We start from the raw sequence: 21,275 nt of genomic DNA, 5'->3' as shown, positions 1-21,275 counted from the left end.
GTTTAAGTACGTATAGATTAAGTCTTCTAAACCTCAATGTTATTAGAACTTGGAGCATGAGAGCCTATTCTGTGCATGATAGCATGTTCAGGAGCACCCATGGCATCTATCCACCAGATGCCAGTATCATCCAGCAGTTGCGAAAACCAAAAATGTCCCCAGGGAGGCAAAGTGGCTTCTGGTTGAGAAGCATTGAAGTAGACCAGAGTTTTTCAACCTTTTTTGTCTCATGGTACACTTGAGCTTATGGTTAAACTTCCATGGGACACTAAAATTATGTTGATCAAAAAAAGAGTAAAAAGAATATTCTTACTTTTTGAACTTCTGCTTTGAACTTCTTTTGAAATAATTTAATTAATGATCTTTAACAATTCTCATGACACACCTAAGTTCCTCTCACAACACACCAGTGCGCACACTGGTTGGAAAATCACTGATGTAGACAATACCACTTTTAAAAAGCATTTTATTCTGGGATAATTTTAGATTTCAGAACAGTCGCAGGTATAGTTTCTACCTACCTTTCACTCATTCTTCCCATAATATTAACATCTTACATAACTTCTCGTAAGTTGGTTGGTTAAAACTAAGAAATTAATATTAGTACAATGCTATTGACTAGTTTTTCCACTAATGTCTTTTTTCTGTTCTAAGATCCAATTCAGGGTAACAGCACTGATGTTCAGGATAACGCCATTTTAAGATGAAGGGTTGAAAGTAAAGAATGAGGACTTGCCATTGAAATTGCCGGCCCAAGCAGGCCTACTTCACACTGCTGCCACTTTTACAAGTTTATGGATTGTTCTTGAGGTTATATTGTTATGTCTAAAGCTCTTAAATTTTCTAAAGTAAGGAAGGGTTCCATAGCTTGTATATCAAAAACAGGCTCTTTAGAGATACAGAGACATATATAAAATGAGTGTCTACTTTTATGATGCAAAAGTATATCCCAATGAATTCCATTGTAATGAAGCTGGTAGGAGGTGAAAAAAACCACAGTGTTTTAAATTATTCCCATTATAGTCAGGGATAGCTGAGGCAATGGCAGTCAAATTATGCCTTTCCAGGCCAGGGTGCTTTCCTGTCAAAACTAGAATGATGGTTGACTTCTTATTAGTTTCTATAGAGAAAGAATTTTATTAATGTATGTGCCTCCAGACATTTGCTCACTGTTGAAGGAGACCATTTGCACATAACAGGTTGTTGCAAATCTCCTCGGGACCAGGGGATTCTCTTTTTTTGTGTATCGATCAAGTTATGTTGCTGCTTTCTGTCCCCTTATAGGGACAATGGGTAAATTTGAGTCCAAACTCCAAACTGTTTATAGACACTGGTGTTTTGAAAGGGAGTCCCTTTACTGGTTTTGGATTCAGATAAATGTGGACTTAAGCCCTGGCATCACCAATGTGTTGAATGTGTGAATTAACACCAGTTTTCTAAGTTTTCTGATATTTAGTTTTCTCATCTCTTACATGGGCATTTTTTAGGGATGCTTAAATATTCAAATGTATGAAAAATGCATGACCAGTTGTAAATGCTCAAGAAAATAGTAGCTATTATTACCAATGCAATTGTTGGTAGAGTGTTCCTAGGAATACCTTGTCTTAGAAAAGGCTTTGCAGATTTACTATTACTATCATTTTGTTACTATGTAAATTAATTGCACTTGAGAACATACAGACCTTGCTTCCCTGCTTCAGTAATTTAGATAATACCTTGTTTACTATGAAGAATCTCTTCTAACAATCGCATCGCTCTTATCCTTTTCTTTTAGATGCTCCTTTAACACAAGCAGTGCCTGAATGTCAGCTCTGGGAGAAACTTCAGAATTCAAGATGTGTTTGTAAGATGCCCTATGAATGTGGGTAAGAACTGCTTTCACTCACGTCTCTGTTTTATTTTATTCAAGATAAATGGGATGATAGATTAGATATCTCTGTTAGATTGAACATCTTGCTTACCAAGGGTTGAGGGGTGCATTTTAATCTGGTCCATCTGTCGCTGGTTATTTGTCTGTCTCCCAAAGCTGAAGGATGGGGAAGCCCAGGATGTGGTTTATACACACCAGCCTCCCAGGCAGGTGCAGGAGAGCTAGGGGGTGGATCTGGAGAGGGAACAGGCGATCACTGGCCCCCAAATTTACTGATTAATTTTAAGGTCAAGAACCAACACAAATATGAATTTACTGATAAATTTCTTGGCTTTTAGTTATTATGGTCATCAAAATCCTTATTCAACTTCTTGAACCTACAGGAGGTAGGGATCTTATATAATAACTTCTGACATGCTGAAGAGCATAACTAAATGGTATGTATGGAAATTATGGTCAGCCCAGACACTTTCTGATTTTGATGTCCTGACTCTGCTGCTATTCTCAAATAACCACAATTTACTGTGATTCATTTTCATCCTCTTTCTAACTTCCCCAGTTTATTTATCTTCAGTCTCTTTTTTGTAGACATGATATAAGCTTTCATGTCATTTCACGGTTTCAGGTACTGATTACAAGGTAGTATTGTAAGGTCTCTGCCCTTTCAGCTGTTCTGAGTATTCTGTTTAAAGTTTAAATAAACAAATCAACAGATAGATTTGTTTCTATTATATAAATAACTCTAAGTAAGTTTAGCTCTTGGTCAAAGAGGAAAATATCAGAACTAAATAAAATATGTGAATATAGATTCTTTCTGACTCTATCTGGTATACAAAAATGCTTCGTTTTCTAACATTTTACATGTAGCAATTGGTGCCCTTATCCATCAGCACTCAGAATTGTGGGTTTTTTTTTTTACTAGTGGCTTTTTTTCTTAATTGTTTTAGTATCAATGCTTGTGAAAAAAGAAACATGCTTTATGGAAATACTTATTTTTTTTTTGAAATAAGGCTCTCACTTTGTCATACAATCATAGCTTATCGTAGCCTCAAACTCCTGGACTTAAGTCCTCTTCATGACTTAGCCTCTCAAGTTGTTGGAACTACAGGCACTGTACACCCTACCTGGCCAATTACTTTTCATTTTTTTAGAGATGTAGTTTTGCTGTGTTTTCCAGGCTAGTGTCAGATTTCTGGGCTCAAGGGATTCTCCCACCCTCAAGCTATCCTCTTGCCTTAGCCTTCCAAGTAGCTGAGATTGTAGGCATAGCTACCACATCAATTCTTATGGAAATATTTCTAAACTATTTTATAAACACACATATTTTTAAAATACCATGAAAAATACAGTGCCATCTTCCCTTAATGAGTCAGACTCATCAGTTATTGGACAACGCTGTTTTGTGGACACAAACCCTTGGTTGCTAGGCTGGAAGGAACCCATTTCTCTTGCAGTCAACAGTCCCATTTGATGATGATCTCTTTGAATGCTTTGTTGATTTTTCTGTCTCCTCCTTTGTTAATCTACTAGATGTTGCTGATAGACTTTGCCCTCTTATTTGACTTTCTATATCTGATCTCTTCTTCTTCTTTTTTTTGTTGCAGTTTGGCCAGGGCTGGGTTGCACCACCCTTGGTATATGGGGCCGGCACCCTACCCACTGAGCCACAGGCACTGCCCTATATCTGATCTCTTCTAAATGAAACTAGATAAATACTAGATATCTATACTTGTAAAAATTGTGAGCAAATAAAGGGTACATATAAAGATGCTCATTTTGAATATCTAAAGGGTTGGTCCTAGGAATGAAGAGGATTTGAGTTTCTGTCCCATTTTGTTGCTTGGGTGATAATATCTGGGGGCACTAAGCTCAGAGTCTCACTTTTTGATTCTTCTCAAGTTTTAAGAATAAAAATCTTATAAATATTGTCATTAAAAAATACTTTTCAGATCTTCCTTGGCTGTATGTGCTCGAGATGAGAGAAGCAAAAGGATTCTGCCTCTGACAGTTTGCAAGATGCATGTTCTCCACTGTCAGGGTAGAAATTACACCCTTACTGGTAGGGACAGCTGTACTCTGCCCGCCTCAGCTGAGAAAGCTTGTGATGCGTGTCCACTATGGGGAAAATGTGATGGTAAGGGGCCTTTCATATTCATAACTTAAATAAGAATACTAAAGTAATCATAGTGAGGTTTTAAAAATGTGGTTAGAAGTTTAGCAGTGGGTCTAAGCAGATACCTGAGGATGTCCAAAGACTCAGGCTGGCTTGACAGTGAACTGGCCGCCTCCCTCCTCCTTTCCCTGCCAGGATGGACAGACAAGGGAACTCAGAGGATGAGAACTAATTCCTGATAGTGGGAATGTTCTCTCAAATATTGGCATTATACGCAGTCCCCAGGTTGTGAATGAGACAGTTGAATTTGTATGTAAGTTGGAACAGGTACATTTACCTATTACCTGCAATAACTTCATTTGTAAGTGTAAGTGGTACATCAGTCAGATGTTTGTAACTTGGGAACTGTTATAGCCTCCATTTGTAAGTACAAGTTGTTTGTAAGTTGGGTATTGCCTATATCCATATTATGTATTCATTTTTTAAAAGACTGACATAAAAATAACTTTTTAAAAATAGAGGCTTTATATCATGTCATTAAAAGAAAGTATTACTTGTCATAACTATTAGGTAACTATAGAAATACATGTAAAGAAACAAAATAAACTTGTGTATTCTAGCCAGATACTCTTCTGAGACTGACAATGCTCTTTGTTTGTTAAGCAAGTGTTAGAGGGTGTTAAAAATATACTAGCATCAAGCTGACGTTTTCTTTTAGAAACAATCAGATGGAAGAGAATGGGAAAAACAGTTGTATCTTGAGTTGCGGTTCAGTATTTTCTAATGCTATGTCCAAGCAGGGCAGGTAATGATCTTGAACACCACCAAGGGCATGGGGCACATCTCCCGTGGTTTGGGATGGCTTATGAAAGGGACAGGTCTGAATCTCTAGAGCTGAGTCAGTCCCTGGGTTTCTCTATCTGAAAACTTGGAAGCTGGGCTTAGTGATCCATCTAATCCACACTTAGTGATCCAAGTGTCTGCGAGCTCTTCACTCCCTGCCAGGCCTGCCCTACACCTACTGGCACCTTTCTCCTCACTCCATCACGGTTCCCATCCCAGACAGTGACATGCACTGTTGCAGCCATGTCTGGGTCATTTTTATTTTGGTGGTCATCACTGTGTGCTGGCTAACCTTGCTACTCTTGTTCTGGAGACACCTGGCTGGTGTATTCCAGCCACATACTTTCCTGCACAGATTCCTTGCCTCTGTAATTTATTTCTACTTTGTTTCTCGGAATATGTAGCCTTTTATATGCCATGCCCTGCCCCCAAACAGTTGAATTGCTCTTTTCTTTCTCTCTCCCTGTTTGAGTGTTGACTCTTAGCTCTTTGCTGGTGGGGATTTTTTTGTCTGGTGGGGATTAAGGATTGCACAGCATTGCTGTCTCACATGGACAGCAGCACGGGGGAGGAGAGAGGCAGACAGCTCTTGACTTAGATGAACCACCCCACGTGGGCCCGAGAAATAGCAAGCCTGAGGATGTCAAAAGACTCAGACTTGGCTTGACAGCGAAGTGGCCGCCTCCCAGAACTAAGCAGGCTCAGAGCCTATTTATTCTGAGTGGAGCAAAATGCCTCAATTTTCTGGTCACCCTGAATTCAAGGCAGCAGCTATGATAGCTCTTGAATCAACACATCATTACTTTAGAGGTAATGTGCTTTGATTCCCCCACCTCCGCCATGTGCCATTAAGCCTTTCTCAATTATTTTTCCAGCCCAGAGCAGCAAGTGTGTCTGTCGGGAAGCATCAGAGTGTGAGGAAGAAGGGTTCAGCGTGTGCGTGGAAGTGAACGGCAAGGAGCAGACGATGTCCGAGTGTGAGGCGGGCGTCCTGAGATGCAGAGGGCAGAGCTTCTCCATCACCAGCACAAGGCCCTGCTCTGTGGACACCCAGTAGGCTTCTTGGAGGCCCTGGTCTGCTCACTCAGAATCCAGTAAGCAGCTGAGGCTGAGTCAGAACAAGGCACAACTGGGCACTTGGACAGCTCTTGCAGTGTGGAGACACTTTCTTCCTCCTTCTCCAGTGTTCACTTCTCCCTCAACTCCCAGAAATCTGTATAAACATGGTCCTTTGTTTTCCCAACCTGAGACCTCTCTTTTATCTTTTTTTAATGTCAGTCAGGATGAAGACAGTTCATGAGCCTTTGCACAAGCTGGCTGTGTGTTCTTGGAAAAATTGCTATATTTTCTAGACCTTGACTTTTTTATTCGTAAAATTAGAGATACATGGATTTTTTTTAGCAATGTGATTCTATTAAGTATGATTGACCTATCCTTTGGGCCAGAACACACTCTAAAAATTGATTAGAAGAACAGAAAGAACACAATTTCCTGATCAAAGAGGTTGGCTCCCCTCAATGAAACTAAATTCAATGAATGATGAAAGACAGATAAAATTATTTCCATCCTGAGTAGTAAACTCCTGCTTCACCCTCTTGGGTCACTACACGTGGGCATCCCCATTCTTGTAAGGAGATTGAACCACTAAAATGTCAGAGCAGAATTGCTTATGCTGTGGTCACAGGGGTACTTTCTGCTTTTTTGTTTGAGAACAAATATAACTTAATCTTCTCTTTGGTGTTTTTCTCTGATAAGTGACAAACACGAGATCTGAAATTTTCCCCTCTTTTCTTTTTCTGCAAAAGAAGCATCAGTTCACGTCTGAGGAATTGAGTGATTGCATATTTGAGAACAGTTCCTGCTAACGTGGATCCACTCCCAGATTCTTCAGGGAGTACATGCTGGATCGGTTTGAAGCACTGGGCTTCTCTTTATTCCTTATTCATCTTTCATCAAAACAAAAACATGGTTGTGGGAGGCAAAATGAGTGGGCTTAAATGAAATCGAAAGTGTGCTTTATATACAAACACTATCTCTGTATTGTTCTGATACTGATAAATATATTTTAACAAAACTTTAGTTAAGATGACAAGGATTAGAATACTCATTAAAGATGATATTTTTCAGAATTGCTTCTTCTGTATTATGTATAAATTTAGAGAAGATTTACATGAGGAATGGTTAATGAGTTCTTGCCTGAAGTTTTATCATCCAAATCTAGCTTTTTATGCCAAAGTCTGACTGTAAGGAAGAGGCAGAAATAATATGTGGAAATTACAAGGAGGTAGGTTTCAAATTATTGAAAACAGTAACATTTAGACATTTCAACCTCACTTGTTAGAGGTTATTACAGTTAATGACTGTCCAGGGTAGGGGGATAGATTTGAAAATGCCAGGCCTGAATACAGACCCTGAGACAAAGGGTTGAACAGGTAATTCATCTGGGAAGAAATACCTCAGTATCCTTCCAATAATTTCTCCTCTTAACTTAAGCTAGCACAAAAGTGGTGATACACACTCCCTATGTATCACCACTCCTCCTTCCTAACACAGAGGTGTGATCAGCATTATCAAATACTATCAGAGATTGTGGTCTCAACAAAATAAACTAGTAGATATAACAAAGGTTTGAGAAAGAAGTTTCATCAGAGTTATTGAAGGAGAAGCAAAGGATTAATGAATTGTTGGAGAGGGAGGGGGGCAGGGAATGTGGCTTTAGAGAGATGCTGTCTTCAAATACTAAATTACTGGCCTCTCTTTCTTTTCTGAACAGTTATGTGCTGACCTTTCTTCTAGTCAGACAAAGGCATTCACAGTTGCCTAGAGAGGATTAGTATCGTTACAGCAGGTCTGCAAGGAGAAAGTCACTTTCAATATTGAATCTTTAAAAATATTTTGAAACTAGTTCTTGAACACCTATAGAGAGGCTTTGAAGAAAGCTAGGGAACTACTTCTACTATGAAAATAAATTGAAAGAGGATAGAGGGAATGTGGAGTGTAAGAATTGCCCCCTGCTTACCCTTCCCTCTGCCTTAGATCAGGGGAAGGTCACCTGGGCTAGAGTGGGATATAGCCTTGAAGAGGGCAGAAAGTGCTAAAATTAAAGTCCTCTGGAGCTTGGAGGGAATAGAGGGGGAGGAGGCAATCAGCAGGTGCATTAACCATCACTAACTTCAGGGAGCTACATGGGAGCTGAGGTATATCCTACAGACCACCACTGACCACTTACATGAATACTGCAAGTGACATTGGCAGACAAGCTGCCTTAAAACTTACTATTGCATTGAGAAGTGCCTTCCTATGATGTCTCACGCATTTCCTAATAATCTATTAACAGAAGTGCTACTTATCAATGCCTTATCATTTAATGAGCCCCATCCAAATTGTTCTATGTGTAGCCACCCACTTTACCAGTCTAGGACACTTGTAATTGCCTTGAAACGGAGGGAGAGTTCTAGACAGTCAGGTGGGCTATGGTGAGGGTGTGGAGTGGTAAGCAGAAAATCTAACAAAACCCCTGAAACTTTGGGTTGCCTACGAGCTAGCCAAGTAGCTGTCTGATTTGAATGAGGGCTTCTTGCTTAGCTGAGAAGACCATGGTTAATCTTAGCTTCACACGAGACTTGTGAACCCATCCAGTTGTTGCATAGCCACTCAGAGCTGCTGAGCAGCTTATTTACCCATTATTTAAAATAGCTTATTATCTATCTACACATAAATCATAATTCATCACTTTTTCTAGGTTTAGATAACTATGTGTATTAATCAATATTTTTGAAGCTAACACGTTCTAGTCCATTTCATGCTGCTAATTTACTTGACTCATGGTTGTGGAGACTGGGAAGTTCAACAACATGGTACTGGCATTTGGCAAGGGCCCTAGAGCTACATCAGGCCGTAATGGAAGCTGGAAGATGAGAGGGTAAGAAAGAAGAGTGAGAGAGCAAGCGTGAACCAAACTAATTTTTATAAACAAACCCACCCTCTTATAACTAACCCATTCCTTTAATAACGGCATACTCTATTCTTGAGGGCAGAGCCCTTATGGCCTAATCACCTCTTATTAGGCCCCACCTCCCAACACTGTTGTGTTAAGGATTAAGTTTCTAACACATGAGCTTTGGGAGACACATTTAAGCCATAGTGCCATGGTTTATCATTTTTCCTATATTTTTTTTCATTTCTTATCCAGATTTCTTATAAACACACACACACACACACACACTCTGATCATATGTACCACATATTTTGGGCATAAGATGAAGTGAGTGCTCAGGCATGTGTGCTACTTTACTTTCTCTCTCTGAAGTCGGAGGGGGAGTAGACAAAGGACAGAATAGAAGAAAGTTGGAGAGAACCAGAGAGAGACGGGAAGAGGGAGAGGAAGTGGTGGGAGAGGGAGAGAGAGAAATTGTACTAATCATAGTACCGGATCAGCAGAACTGAGCAGCCACATTGGTCCACTGAGATTTTTCTTCCTTGATGGACTAAAATGTGTTCAATACTTGTGTTAGAAACAGAATGGCCTGCTTCTCTTTCAGAATACTAAACCAGAAAGCAACCTCGGTAGGAGGCAATTTCCGTTAATATCTGAGAAACCAGGGAGTTTATGCCTGCCTTTCAATTACCTTAGTCTTTCAAGCGGTTCACACATTTGTGGACAAGAAAGCTGATGGCATGATAGGAGCCCCTGCAGTGAAAACCAGAGCACCTATAATTTGTCTTTTTATTTATTTCTGTCAGGCTTTGAAGGCAAAGCTCTAGATTTACACTGAAAATATCAATCATGTAGAAAAATTTGCTTTTTAAGCCATGGGTTAACAAGACCAGATGGAAAGACTGTCAATGCTTCAAAAGGGGTGGGCTGGAGGTGAGAAGGTGGGCAGGAGAAGAAGGAACATTAAAATGTTCTTTTTGATTCACAGACTGAGGGCAATTTCCTGTGCAAGGACAAACATGAGAAGTGCTCTGTTATCACTGTTATTTCTATGCATCCCTCTGAGGGGAGCTGTGCTGAATTCAGGGGAATTCAGGCCCATCACACATGAATGATGTCAAAGATAGAGAAAAACTGGCTGCAAAAATGGAGCATATGTGATGCTGACTTGGTGGTCCATTACCAGATAATCAGGTGACCAAGTTGATGGGGAACACAGACAGGTCAAAGGCATTTGGGGCAATAGTGAAATGGAATTTTCTTATGAAAGGAAAGTTTTGCCTGATGTCCTCAAGAGAAAGTGATCAAAAGGAGAGGCTCAGGATTGGTGTAGCATCAAACCTCACACAACCCAAGTGAGCACTATGACAGTATTTAATGAGGGGCCACAGTGGAACTTTAGGTCCAGAAACTCTTCTCTGTACAGGTAACTCCTGAAGTTGGGCTTGATGTAAAGCTATGGACAAGCCCACTAATTGGACTCTTGTGACCTTATAGGATTAAATAGCTTTGCTGAGATGATAATGAGCCTTCACTTTTCCACAGTCATATAGCTGGTTAGCAGAAGACCTAGCCTGGAAGTGGCTCTTCTGTCTCTCCAGGTAGTCCTGGCTCCTTTACTGTCCTGCAGACCAGCAGCAGTTAGGTTTGAAGTGTACCTTGTCAGACTGGGGCACAGTTCATGAGTTAGTTATGTGGGAGTGGTTGCTCATTGCACCTACACGGCTGCTATTCTGAAATGTTAGCATTGACTTAAAAAGGCATACCTTTGCTTTTAAACCATGGGAAGGATGTCTCTCCTAATTTTCTACCTTCCTTATTTTGAATATAGTTAGGGGACTTACTCTAATTTTCTCTTTCAAGAATTCATTCAGGGTGAGGAAGCTCACAGTTGAGAACTACAGTACAGAAGGGGGCAGAAGGCTTAAGGAGGGAGGCTGGAAATTGCTGAGATCTAAACAATATTAACAAACAAGCCTAAGTCCTGGGAAAGTGGATCTTGGGATGCTGGCTTATCAAGAGACTGCTGTGCCTGCTTCTAACAGTGGAGGTGGCTGGAGGTGACATTCCTTTGGCTGTAGATGGGAACTACAATCCTACAGTGAATATTCTGGGAGAAAGAAGGTCTTTCAGTCCGTTTGAACTGCTATTATATACTCAAAATGCCACAGACTGAGTGGCTTAAATAAAAACATTTATTTCTCATAGTTCTGGAGTCTGGGAAGTCCAAGAACAAGGTGCTGGCTGATTTGGTGTCTGCTGAGTGCCAACTTTCGGGTTGCACATGGCAGTCTTCTCACTGTGTCCTCAAATAGTAGAAAGAGAGGTGTGCTGGTCTCTTACTCTTGTTATAAGGGCACTGATACCAACATGAGGAGCCCACTCCCAGGACCTCCTTTATGCCTAATTACCCCCCAAAAGGACCACCTGCAAATACCATCATGTTGGAGATGAAGGCTTCAATCTATGCATTTTGGGTAGACAGACATTCAGTCTGTAGCAGAGATAGGGTGAACTGCCAAAATTAATTGGTCAAAACTGTTGCTTCATTCAGTGGGGTTTGAGGAGTCTTACCTCATAGGTTTGCCCTTTGTCAATCTTTTCAAGTAATGCAAAACGATCATAATAAATTTACAAAGCCTGGTGTTTGTTTCTACAGATTCGAGGGAGACATTTTTTCTCTTACATTACACTGTCAGTGCCTCAAAGACCTAAAACAGGTTCTGAGCAAGTCAGGCTAGGAAGGATCATATCATCTGAAAAGGAAAATGGAACTCAGTCTCAGGATAGGGAGTGCAAAGGACTTAATGCTGGAAAACAGCAACATTAATATTTAAAGCTAAAACTTGAATGGTGTTTACCACGTGTCAGTATCTGCTGTGAGCACTTTATATACATTAACTCGTTTAATCAGCACAACAATACTGAGCAAGTACTATAATTAGCCTTGTTTTAGAAATGAGAAACTGAGACATAGAGAAGCTAATAAGTTCACAACCAATCAAAGCCCCTTGGCAATATGGATGAACTTGGGAGATTTTACGTTAAGTGAGACACACACAGGCCTAGAGAGATAAAACACATGTTCTCACTCACATGTGCAAGTTAAAGAGTTGATTTTTTGGATGTAGAGAGTAGAATAGTCATTAGTAGAGGTTGGGCCAGGGAATGGGGAGGGAAGGAAGTGAGAGGTTGGTTAACATATGCAAAATTAGAGCTAGATAGGATAGAAACTCAGGAGGAATAAGTCCTAGTGTTTTATAGTACTGTAGAGTGACTATAATTAAATGATAGTTTATTGCATATTTTCAAATACCCTGTTTCCCTGAAAATAAGACGTCTTATCCTTCCTGTAAGTAGGTCTTATTTTTGGAGGATGTCTTATTTTCAGGGAAACAGGGTAGCTAGAAGAATGAATTTCAACTGTTCCCAACACATACGAACTATAGAATCTTAAAGGAGATGAATGTATTCCTAATTTGATCATTACACTTTGCACACATGTACTGAAATACCACACTGTACTCATAAATATGTGTAATTAATATGCATAAATTTAGGGCGGCACCTGTGGCTCAGTGGATAGGGCACCGGCCCCATATACCAGGAGTGGCAGGTTCAAACCTGGTCCCGGACCAAACTGCAACAAAAAAATAGCCGGGCGTTGTAGCAGGCACCTGTAGTCCCAGCTACTTGGGAGGCTGAGGCAAGAGAATCACCTAAACCCAGGAGTTGGAGGTTGCTGTGAGCTGTGTGATGACATGGCACTCTACCAAGGGCAATTAAGTGAGACTGTCTCTACAAAAAAAAAAAAAAAAAAAGTATAAATTTAGAAAAGTAATAAAACAGAAAAAGGCAACAAAAATGTAACTTTATTTCATACACATCCACAAAAAAATCCAAGCTCCTTGGCTGAACACATCATATCTTAGTCATTGGTCTGATGTGTTACAGATATTAACAGCATTTCTCATTGATATAAGATCTTAACAGGTTCTAAAATGTTTGCTACACTAGGTCCTGTTCAAAATAAGCTGACATCCAGTGTAAGATTTGCTTTCTAAAATAAAAACACAATATCTAATTTTCCATAAATCTTTTTAAAAAGATCCAGCTGGTGTTTGATTGGTAGTGGGAGTGGAGAACAGACCTCAGAGAGCCCTGAGCAGACCTACCACCTCACAGGCCTAGTTATCATCCCACAATGGGATTTCCTGGAGAAACTGCAGCTACCACATCCAGCCCAGTCACCATCATCCCAACCATGAACATGAAGGAGAGACCCAGTGGCTACTGGTCACCCACCTCCCCAGCTGCCTACACTGGGCACCAGGAGCAGGGGCACAGGGAGCCGTGCCCCTCACAGCCTCACATCAGTGGCTTCTGCCTGCCAGGGAGACAAGAAAGTGAAGGTTTTGGGTAAACCAGTAAAATAGTTCAATGTAAGAAATGGGTAGGGTTTCATTCAATAGGAATGGCATCAAGGAAGATGTCTTTGTACACCAGACTACTGTAAAGAAGAACAACCTAGGCAAGTACCCTTCCCTTGAAGAAGATGGGGAGACCTTGGAGTTTGATGTTGTTGAAGGAGAAAAGGGTGTGGAGGCAGTGAATATATTTTTTTCTTTTTTATTAAATCATAGCTGTGTACATTGATATGATCATGGGGCATCATTCACTAGCTTTACAGACCGTTTACCAAGTTTCACATATACCCTTGTAAGATGCACCGCTGGTGTAATCCCACCAATCCCCTTCCCTCCTCTACCCATCTCACCTCCCTTTCCCCCTATTCTTAGGTTGTAACTGGGTTATAGCTTTCATGTGAAAACCCTAAATTAGTCTCATAGTAGGGCTGAGTACATTGGGTACTTTTTCTTCCATTCTTGAGATACTTTACTAAGAAGAATATGTTCCAGCTCCATCCATGTAAACATGAAAGAGGTAGAGTCTCCATCTTTCTTTAAGGCTGCAGAATATTTCATGGTGTACATGTACCACAATTTATTAATCCATTTGTGGATCGATGGGCACGTGGGCTTCTTCCATGACTTAGCAATTATGAATTGGGCTGCAATAAACATTCTGGTACAAATATCTTTGTTATGATGTGATTTTTGGTCTTCTGGGTATATGCCCAGTAGAGAGATTACAGGATTGAATGGCAAATCTATTTTTAGATCTCTAAGTGTTCTCCATATCTCTTTCCAAAAGGAATGTATTAATTTGCATTCCCACCAGCAGTGCAAAAGTGTTCCCTTTTCTCCACATCCGTGCCAACATCTCTGGTCTCGGGATTTTGTGATATAGGCTAGTCTCACTGGAGTTAGATGGTATCTCAAAGTAGTTTTGATTTGCATTTCTCTGATGATTAAAGATGATGAGCATTTTTTCATATGTCTGAAGGCCCTGCGCCTGTCTTCTTCAGAGAAGTTTCTCTTCAAATCCCTTGCCCAGCCTGCGATGGGATCCCTTGTTTTTTTCTTGCTGATGCGTTTGAGTTCTCTGTGGATTCTGGTTATTAAACCTTTGTCAGAGATATAACCTGCAAATATCTTCTCCCATTCTGAGGGCTGTTTGTTTGCTTTACTTACTGTGTTCTTGGCTGTGCAGAAGCTTTTTAGTTTGATCAAGTCCCAGTAGTGTATTTTTGAAGCTGTTTCAATTGCCCGGGGGATCCTCCTCATAAAATACTCACCCAGCCCGATTTCTTCAAGGGTTTTCCCTGCACTCTCCTCTAGTATTTTTATAGTTTCATGTCTTAAGTTTAAATCTTTGATCCAATGAGAGTCTATCTTAGTTAATGGTGAAAGGTGTGGGTCCACTTTCAGTCTTCTACAGGTTGCCAGCCAGTTCACCCAGCACCATTTGTTAAATAGGGAATCTTTTTCCCACTGAATGTTTTTAATTGGCTTGTCAAAGGTTAAATAACGGTAAGTAGCTGGATTCATCTCTTGCTTCTCTATTCTGTTCCAGACATCTACTTCTCTGTTTTTGTGCCAATACCATGCTGTTTTGATCACTATTGATTTGTAGTATAGTCTGAGGTCTGGTAGTGTAATTCCTCCTGCTTTGTTTTTATTTCTGAGTAATGTCTTGGCTATTTGAGGTTTTTTTCTGATTCCATATAAAATGAAGTATTGTTTTTTCAAGATCTTTAAAGTCTGACAGTGGAGCTTTAATAGGGAGTGCATTGAAATTATATATTGCTTTGGGTAGTATGGACATTTTGATAATGTTGATTCTTTCCAGCCATGAGCATGGTATGTTTTTCCATTTGTTAATATTTTCAGCTATTTCTTTTCTTAGAGTTTCATAGTTCTCTTTATAGAGATCTTTCACGTCCTTTGTTAGATAAATTCCCAAATATTTCATCTTCTTTGGCACTACTGTGAATGGGATAGAGTCCTTAACTGCTTTTTCAACTTGACTGTTGTTGGTGTATGTAAAGGCTACCGATTTATGGATGTTGATTTTGTAACCTGAGACGCTGCTGTATTCCTTGATCACTTCTAAAAGTTTTGTAGTAGAGTCCCTAGTGTTTTCCAGATATACTATCATATCATCCGTGAAGAGCAAAAGTTTGATCTCTTCTGACCCTATATGGATACCCTTGATCGCCTTTTCTTCCCTAATTGCAGTGGCTAAAACTTCCATTACAATGATAAAAAGCAATGGAGACAATGGGCAGCCTTGTCTGGTTCCTGATCTGAGTGGAAATGATTCCAATTTAACTCCATTCAATATAATATTGGCTGTGGGTTTGCTGTAGATGGCCTCTATCAGTTTAAGAAATGTCCCTCCTATACCGATTTTCTTAAGTGTTCTGATCATGAAGGGATGCTGGATATTATCAAAAGCTTTTTCTGCATCGATTGAGAGAATCATGTGGTCTTTTTTTTTTTAATTTGTTTATGTGCTGGATTACATTTATAGATTTAAGTATATTGAACCAGCCTTGAGACCCTGGGATAAAACCGACTTGATCATGATGTATAATTTGTTTGATGTGTTGCTGGATTCTGTTTGTTAGGATATTGTTGAATATTTTTGCATCTATATTCATTAGTGATATCGGTCTATAATTTTCTTTTTATTTATTTATTTATTTATATTAAATCATAACTGTATACATTGATATGATCATGGGGCATCATACACTTGCTTCATAGACCATTTGACACATTTTCATCACAATGGTTAACATAGCCTTCCTGGCATTATCTCAGTTACTGTGCCAAAACATTTACATTCTACATTTACCAAGTTTCGCAAATACACCTGTAAGATGCACCACAGGTATGATCCCACTGATACCCCTCCCTCTACCCACCACCCCCCTCCCTTCCCTCCCTTTCCCACTTCCCCCTATTGTTAGGTTGTAACTGGGTTATAGCTTTCATGTGAGAGCCCCAAATTAGTTTCATAGTAGGGATGAGTACATTGGGTACTTTTTCTTCCATTCTTGAGATATTTTACTAAGAAGAATATGTTCCAGCTCCATCCATGTAAACATGAAAGAGGTAAAGTCTCCATCTTTCTTTAAGGCTGCATAATATTCCATGGTGTACATATACCACAATTTATTAATCCATTCGTGGATCGATGGGCACTTGGGCTTTTTCCATGACTGAGCAATTATGAATTGGGCTGCAATAAACATTCTGGTACAAATATCTTTGTTATGTTGTGATTTTTGGTCTTCTGGGTATATGCCCAGCAGAGGAATTACAGGATTGAATGGCAGATCTATTTTTAGATCTCTGAGTGTTCTCCATATATCTTTCCAAAAGGAATGTATTAATTTGCATTCCCACCAGCAGTGCAGAAGTGTTCCCTTTTCTCCACACCCACGCCAACATCTCTGGTCTCGGGATTTTGTGATATGGGCTAATCTTACTGGAGTTAGATGATTTCTCAAAGTAGTTTTGATTTGCATTTCTCTGATGATTAAAGATGATGAGCATTTTTTCATATGTCTGAAGGCTGTGCGCCTGTCTTCTTCAGAGAAGTTTCTCTTCAAATCCCTTGCCCAGCCTGTGATGGGATCCCTTGTTTTTTTCTTGTTGATGCGTTTGAGTTCTCTGTGGATTCTGGTTATTAAACCTTTGTCAGAGATAAACCCTGCAAATATCTTCTCCCATTCTGAGGGCTGTTTGTTTGCTTTACTTACTGTGTTCTTGGCTGTGCAGAAGCTTTTTAGTTTGATCAAGTCCCAGTAGTGTATTTTTGAAGCTGCTTCAATTGCCCGGGGGGTTCTCCTCATAAAATACTCGCCCAGACCAATTTCTTCAAGGGTTTTCCCTGCACTCTCTTCTAGTATTTTTATAGTTTCATGTCTTAAGTTTAAATCTTTAATCCAATGAGAGTCTATCTTAGTTAATGGTGAAAAGTGTGGGTCTGCTTTCAGTCTTCTGCAGGTTGCCAGCTAGTTCACCCAGCACCATTTGTTAAATAGGGAATCTTTTTCCCACTGAATGTTTTTAATTGGCTTGTCAAAGATCAAATAGCGGTAAGTAGCTGGATTCATCTCTTGCTTCTCTATTCTGTTCCAGATATCTACTTCTCTGTTTTTGTGCCAGTACCATGCTGTTTTGATCACTATCTCGATTTGTAGTAAAGTCTGAGGTCTGGTAGTGTGATTCCTCTTTTTTTGTTTTTATTTCTGAGTAATGTCTTGGCTATTCGAGGTTTTTTCTGATTCCATATAAAATGAAATATTGTTTTTTCAAGATCTTTAAAGTCTGACAGTGGAGCTTTAATAGGGAGTGCATTGAAATTATATATTGCTTTGGGTAGTATGGACATTTTGATAATGTTGATTCTTTCCAGCCATGAGCATGGTATGTTTTTCCATTTGTTAATATTTTCAGCTATTTCTTTTCTTAGAGTTTCATAGTTCTCTTTATAGAGATCTTTCACATCTTTTGTTAGGTAAATTCCCAAATATTTCATCTTCTTTGGCACTACTGTGAATGGGATAGAGTCCTTAACTGCTTTTTCAACTTGACTGTTGTTGGTGTATGTAAAGGCTACTGATTTATGGATGTTGATTTTGTTTTTTTTTTTTTTTTTTTTTTTTTTTTTTTTTTGTAGAGACAGGGTCTCACTTTATGGCCCTCAGTAGAGTGCCGTGGCCTCACACAGCTCACAGCAACCTCCAACTCCTGGGCTTAAGCGATTCTCTTGCCTCAGCCTCCCGAGTAGCTGGGACTATGGATGTTGATTTTGTAACCTGAGATGCTGCTGTATTCCTTGATCACTTCTAAAAGTTTTGTAGTAGAGTCCCTAGTGTTTTCCAGATATACTATCATATCATCCGTGAAGAGCAAAAGTTTGATCTCTTCTGACCCTATATGGATACCCTTGATCGCCTTTTCTTCCCTAATTGCAGTGGCTAAAACTTCCATTACAATGTTGAAAAGCAATGGAGACAATGGGCAGCCTTGTCTGGTTCCTGATCTGAGTGGAAATGATTCCAATTTAACTCCATTCAATATGATATTGGCTGTGGGTTTGCTGTAGATGGCCTCTATCAGCTTAAGAAAAGTCCCTTCTAGACCAATTTTCTTAAGTGTTCTGATCATGAAGGGATGCTGGATATTATCAATAGCTTTTTCTGCATCAATTGAGAGAATCATATGGTCTTTGTTTTTTAATTTGTTTATGTGCTGGATTACATTTATAGATTTACGTATATTGAACCAGCCTTGACACCCTGGGATAAAACCAACTTGGTCATGATGTGTAATTTGTTTGATGTGTTGCTGGATTCTGTTTGTTAGGATATTGTTGAATATTTTTGCATCTATATTCATTAGTGATATTGGTCCATAATTTTCTTTTCTTGTTGGGTCTTTTCCTGGTTTGGGGATCAGGGTAATGTTTGCTTCATAGAATGTGTTGGGTAGTCTTCCTTCTTTTTCTACCTTTTGGAACAGGTTGAGTAATATAGGTACTAATTCCTGTTTAAAGGTTTGGTAGAATTCAGACTTGAAACCATCTGGTCCCTGGCTTTTCTTTTTAGGGAGGTTTTGTATGGTTGATTCTATTTCCGAACTTGGTATGGGCCTGTTCAACATTTCCACTTGATTCTGGCTAAGTCTTGGAAGGTGACGTGCTTCCAAGTATTGGTCAATTTCCTTTAGATTTTCATATTTCTGAGAATACAGTGTCTTGTAATATTCATTAAGGATTTTTTTGATTTCTGAGGAGTCTGTTGTTATTTCCTCTTTGTTGTTTCTGATTGATGAGATTAGAGATTTTACTCTTTTTTTCCTGATTAGGTTGGCCAGAGGTTTATCTATTTTATTGACCTTTTCAAAAAACCAGCTTTTTGATTTATTGATCTGTTGTATTATTCTTTTGTTTTCAATTTCATTTAATTCTGCTCTAATTTTGGTTATTTCTTTTCTTCTACTGGGTTTGGGGTTAGAATGTTCTTCCTTTTCCAGTTGCTTGAGATGTCCCATTAAGTTGTTAACTTCCTCTCTTTCCATTCTTTTGAGGAAGGCTTGCAGTGCTATAAATTTCCCTCTTAGAACTGCCTTTGCAGTGTCCCAGAGGTTTTGATAGTTTGTATCTTCATTGTTGTTTTGTTCCAAAAAATTGGTGATTTCTTTCTTAATCTCATCTCTGACCCAGCTATCATTTCAGCATAAGGTTATTTAACTTCCATGTTTTTGTATGAGTATGCAGATTCCTGTTGTTACTCAGCTCAAGTTTTATTCCATGGTGGTCCTAGAAGATGCATGGAATAATTTCTATTCCTTTAAATTTACTGAGGTTCGACTTGTGACCTAAGATGTGATCGATTTTGGAGTAAGTTCCATGGGCTGATGGGAAGTATGTGTATTCAGTTTTGTTGGGATGAAATGTTCTGTAGATGTCTGCTAAATCCAAATGTTGGATGGTTAGGTTTAAATCTAAGATTTCTTTGCTCAGCTTCTTGTTGGAGGATCGATCCAACACTGCCAAAGGAGTGTTGAAATCTCTGACGATTATGGAGCTGGAGGAAATCAAGTTGCTCATGTCTGTTAGAGTTTCTCTTATAAATTGAGGTGCATTCTGGTTGGGTGCATAGATATTAATAATTGAGATCTCATCATATTGGGTATTACCCTTAACAAATATGAAGTGACCATTCTTGTCCTTCCTTACTTTTGTTGGTTTAAAGCCTATTGTATCTGCAAATAAAATTGCAACACCTGCTTTTTTCTGATTACCATTTGCCTGAAATATGGATGACCATCCTTTCACCCTGAGTCTGTATTTGTCTTTTAAGTTAAGATGTGACTTTTGTATGCAACAGATATCTGGCCTGAGTTTTTGTATCCAGTCAGCTAACCTATGCCTCTTTAGAGGACAGTTTAAGCCATTTGCATTAATGGAGAATATTGATAAGTCTGGGGAAGTTTTGGGTATCGAGTTTTTCAAAAGTTCAGTGGGCATTTTTAATCCTTTCGCCAGTGTGGAACTTGGAGTTTGATCCGAAGTTTCTGGGTGAGTTTACTTTTGTGGTATATGATTGGGTTGGTCATTATGGAGGATAGGTCTGAGAATATCCTGAAGAGCTGGTTTTGTTATGGCAAATTTCTTCAACATATGAATGTCATTAAAGTATTTAATTTCTCCATCATAAATGAAACTCAGTGTAGCTGGATACAAGATCCGGGGTTGAAAGTTATTTTGCTTGAGGACATTAAAAGTCGGTGACCACCCTCTTCTGGCTTGAAAAGTTTCAGCAGAGAGATCTGCAGTCATTCTAATATTCTTCCCTTTGAAGGTAATGGTTGTCTTTCTCCTGGCAGCTTTGAGGATTTTCTCCTTCATATTAACTTTAGTGAAGTTAATTATGATATACCTGGGGGATGTCTTATTGGGGTTGAGTTGTGCTGGGGTTCTGAAGCTGTCCGCTATCTGAATTTCTGAATCTCTAGGCATGTCTGGAAAATTCTCTTTCATAATTTCATGTAGAAGGGCCTCTGTGCCCAGCGAGGCCACTTCATCTGTTTCTGGAACTCCTATAATTCGGATATTCGCCTTCTTCAAATTATACCAGAGCTCTCTGAGAGAATGATTCGTTTTTGCTCTCCATTTCTCTTCCTCTTTGAGAGTTTGGGAGCGTTCAAAGGCTTTATCTTCGATGTCAGAAATTCTTTCTTCTGCTTGCTCCATTCTATTGCTGAGGAATTCTACTGTATTTTTCATATCTTTGAGGGCTGAAAATTCTTGCTTCAGTGTGTCTAAGTCTTTGGTGGTTTTGTCTTTAAATTCGTTAAATTCTTGAGACAACTTTTGAATTTCTCCTCGAATTCCTAATTTCACTTTGTTACTCTTGTCTGCAATCCAAATTCTGAATTTGATTTCTGACATCTCAGCCAGTTGTTTATAAATGGGATCTTCAATTGCATCTGCCATATCTTTCCTTGGGGGGGTTGATCTATTCTGGTTATTCATGTTACCAGAGTTTTTCTGCTGATTCCGCCCCATGGTTGTTTTACTCCCTCTGA

The 21,275-nt window shown here is 39.3% G+C and overlaps 1 protein-coding gene across 3 annotated transcripts in view; it reads left to right on the top strand.

Moving 5' to 3' along the window:
- Positions 1-6,974, top strand: part of C7 (complement C7) — a 56,415-nt gene extending 49,441 nt beyond the window's left edge. Inside the window, exons 16-19 of one of the 3 annotated variants that reach the window (XM_053591663.1) lie at positions 1,775-1,865; positions 3,820-4,004; positions 5,702-5,920; positions 6,632-6,974. In XM_053591663.1, coding sequence (XP_053447638.1) covers positions 1,775-1,865; positions 3,820-4,004; positions 5,702-5,883 — 458 coding nt within the window. In that variant the 3' untranslated portion in view covers positions 5,884-5,920; positions 6,632-6,974. Of the gene's footprint in view, positions 1-1,774; positions 1,866-3,819; positions 4,005-5,701; positions 6,070-6,631 lie in introns of those variants that run through there. The other 2 variants (XM_053591652.1, XM_053591671.1) reach the window with 2 other exon arrangements.
- The last annotated feature ends 14,301 nt before the right edge of the window (positions 6,975-21,275 follow it).

Source organism: Nycticebus coucang, chromosome 1 (genome assembly GCF_027406575.1).
Source record: "Nycticebus coucang isolate mNycCou1 chromosome 1, mNycCou1.pri, whole genome shotgun sequence".
Lineage (NCBI taxonomy): Eukaryota > Metazoa > Chordata > Mammalia > Primates > Lorisidae > Nycticebus > Nycticebus coucang.
The sequence above is the reverse complement of the archived record's forward strand: the minus strand, read 5'-3'. Positions and strand labels throughout refer to the sequence as shown.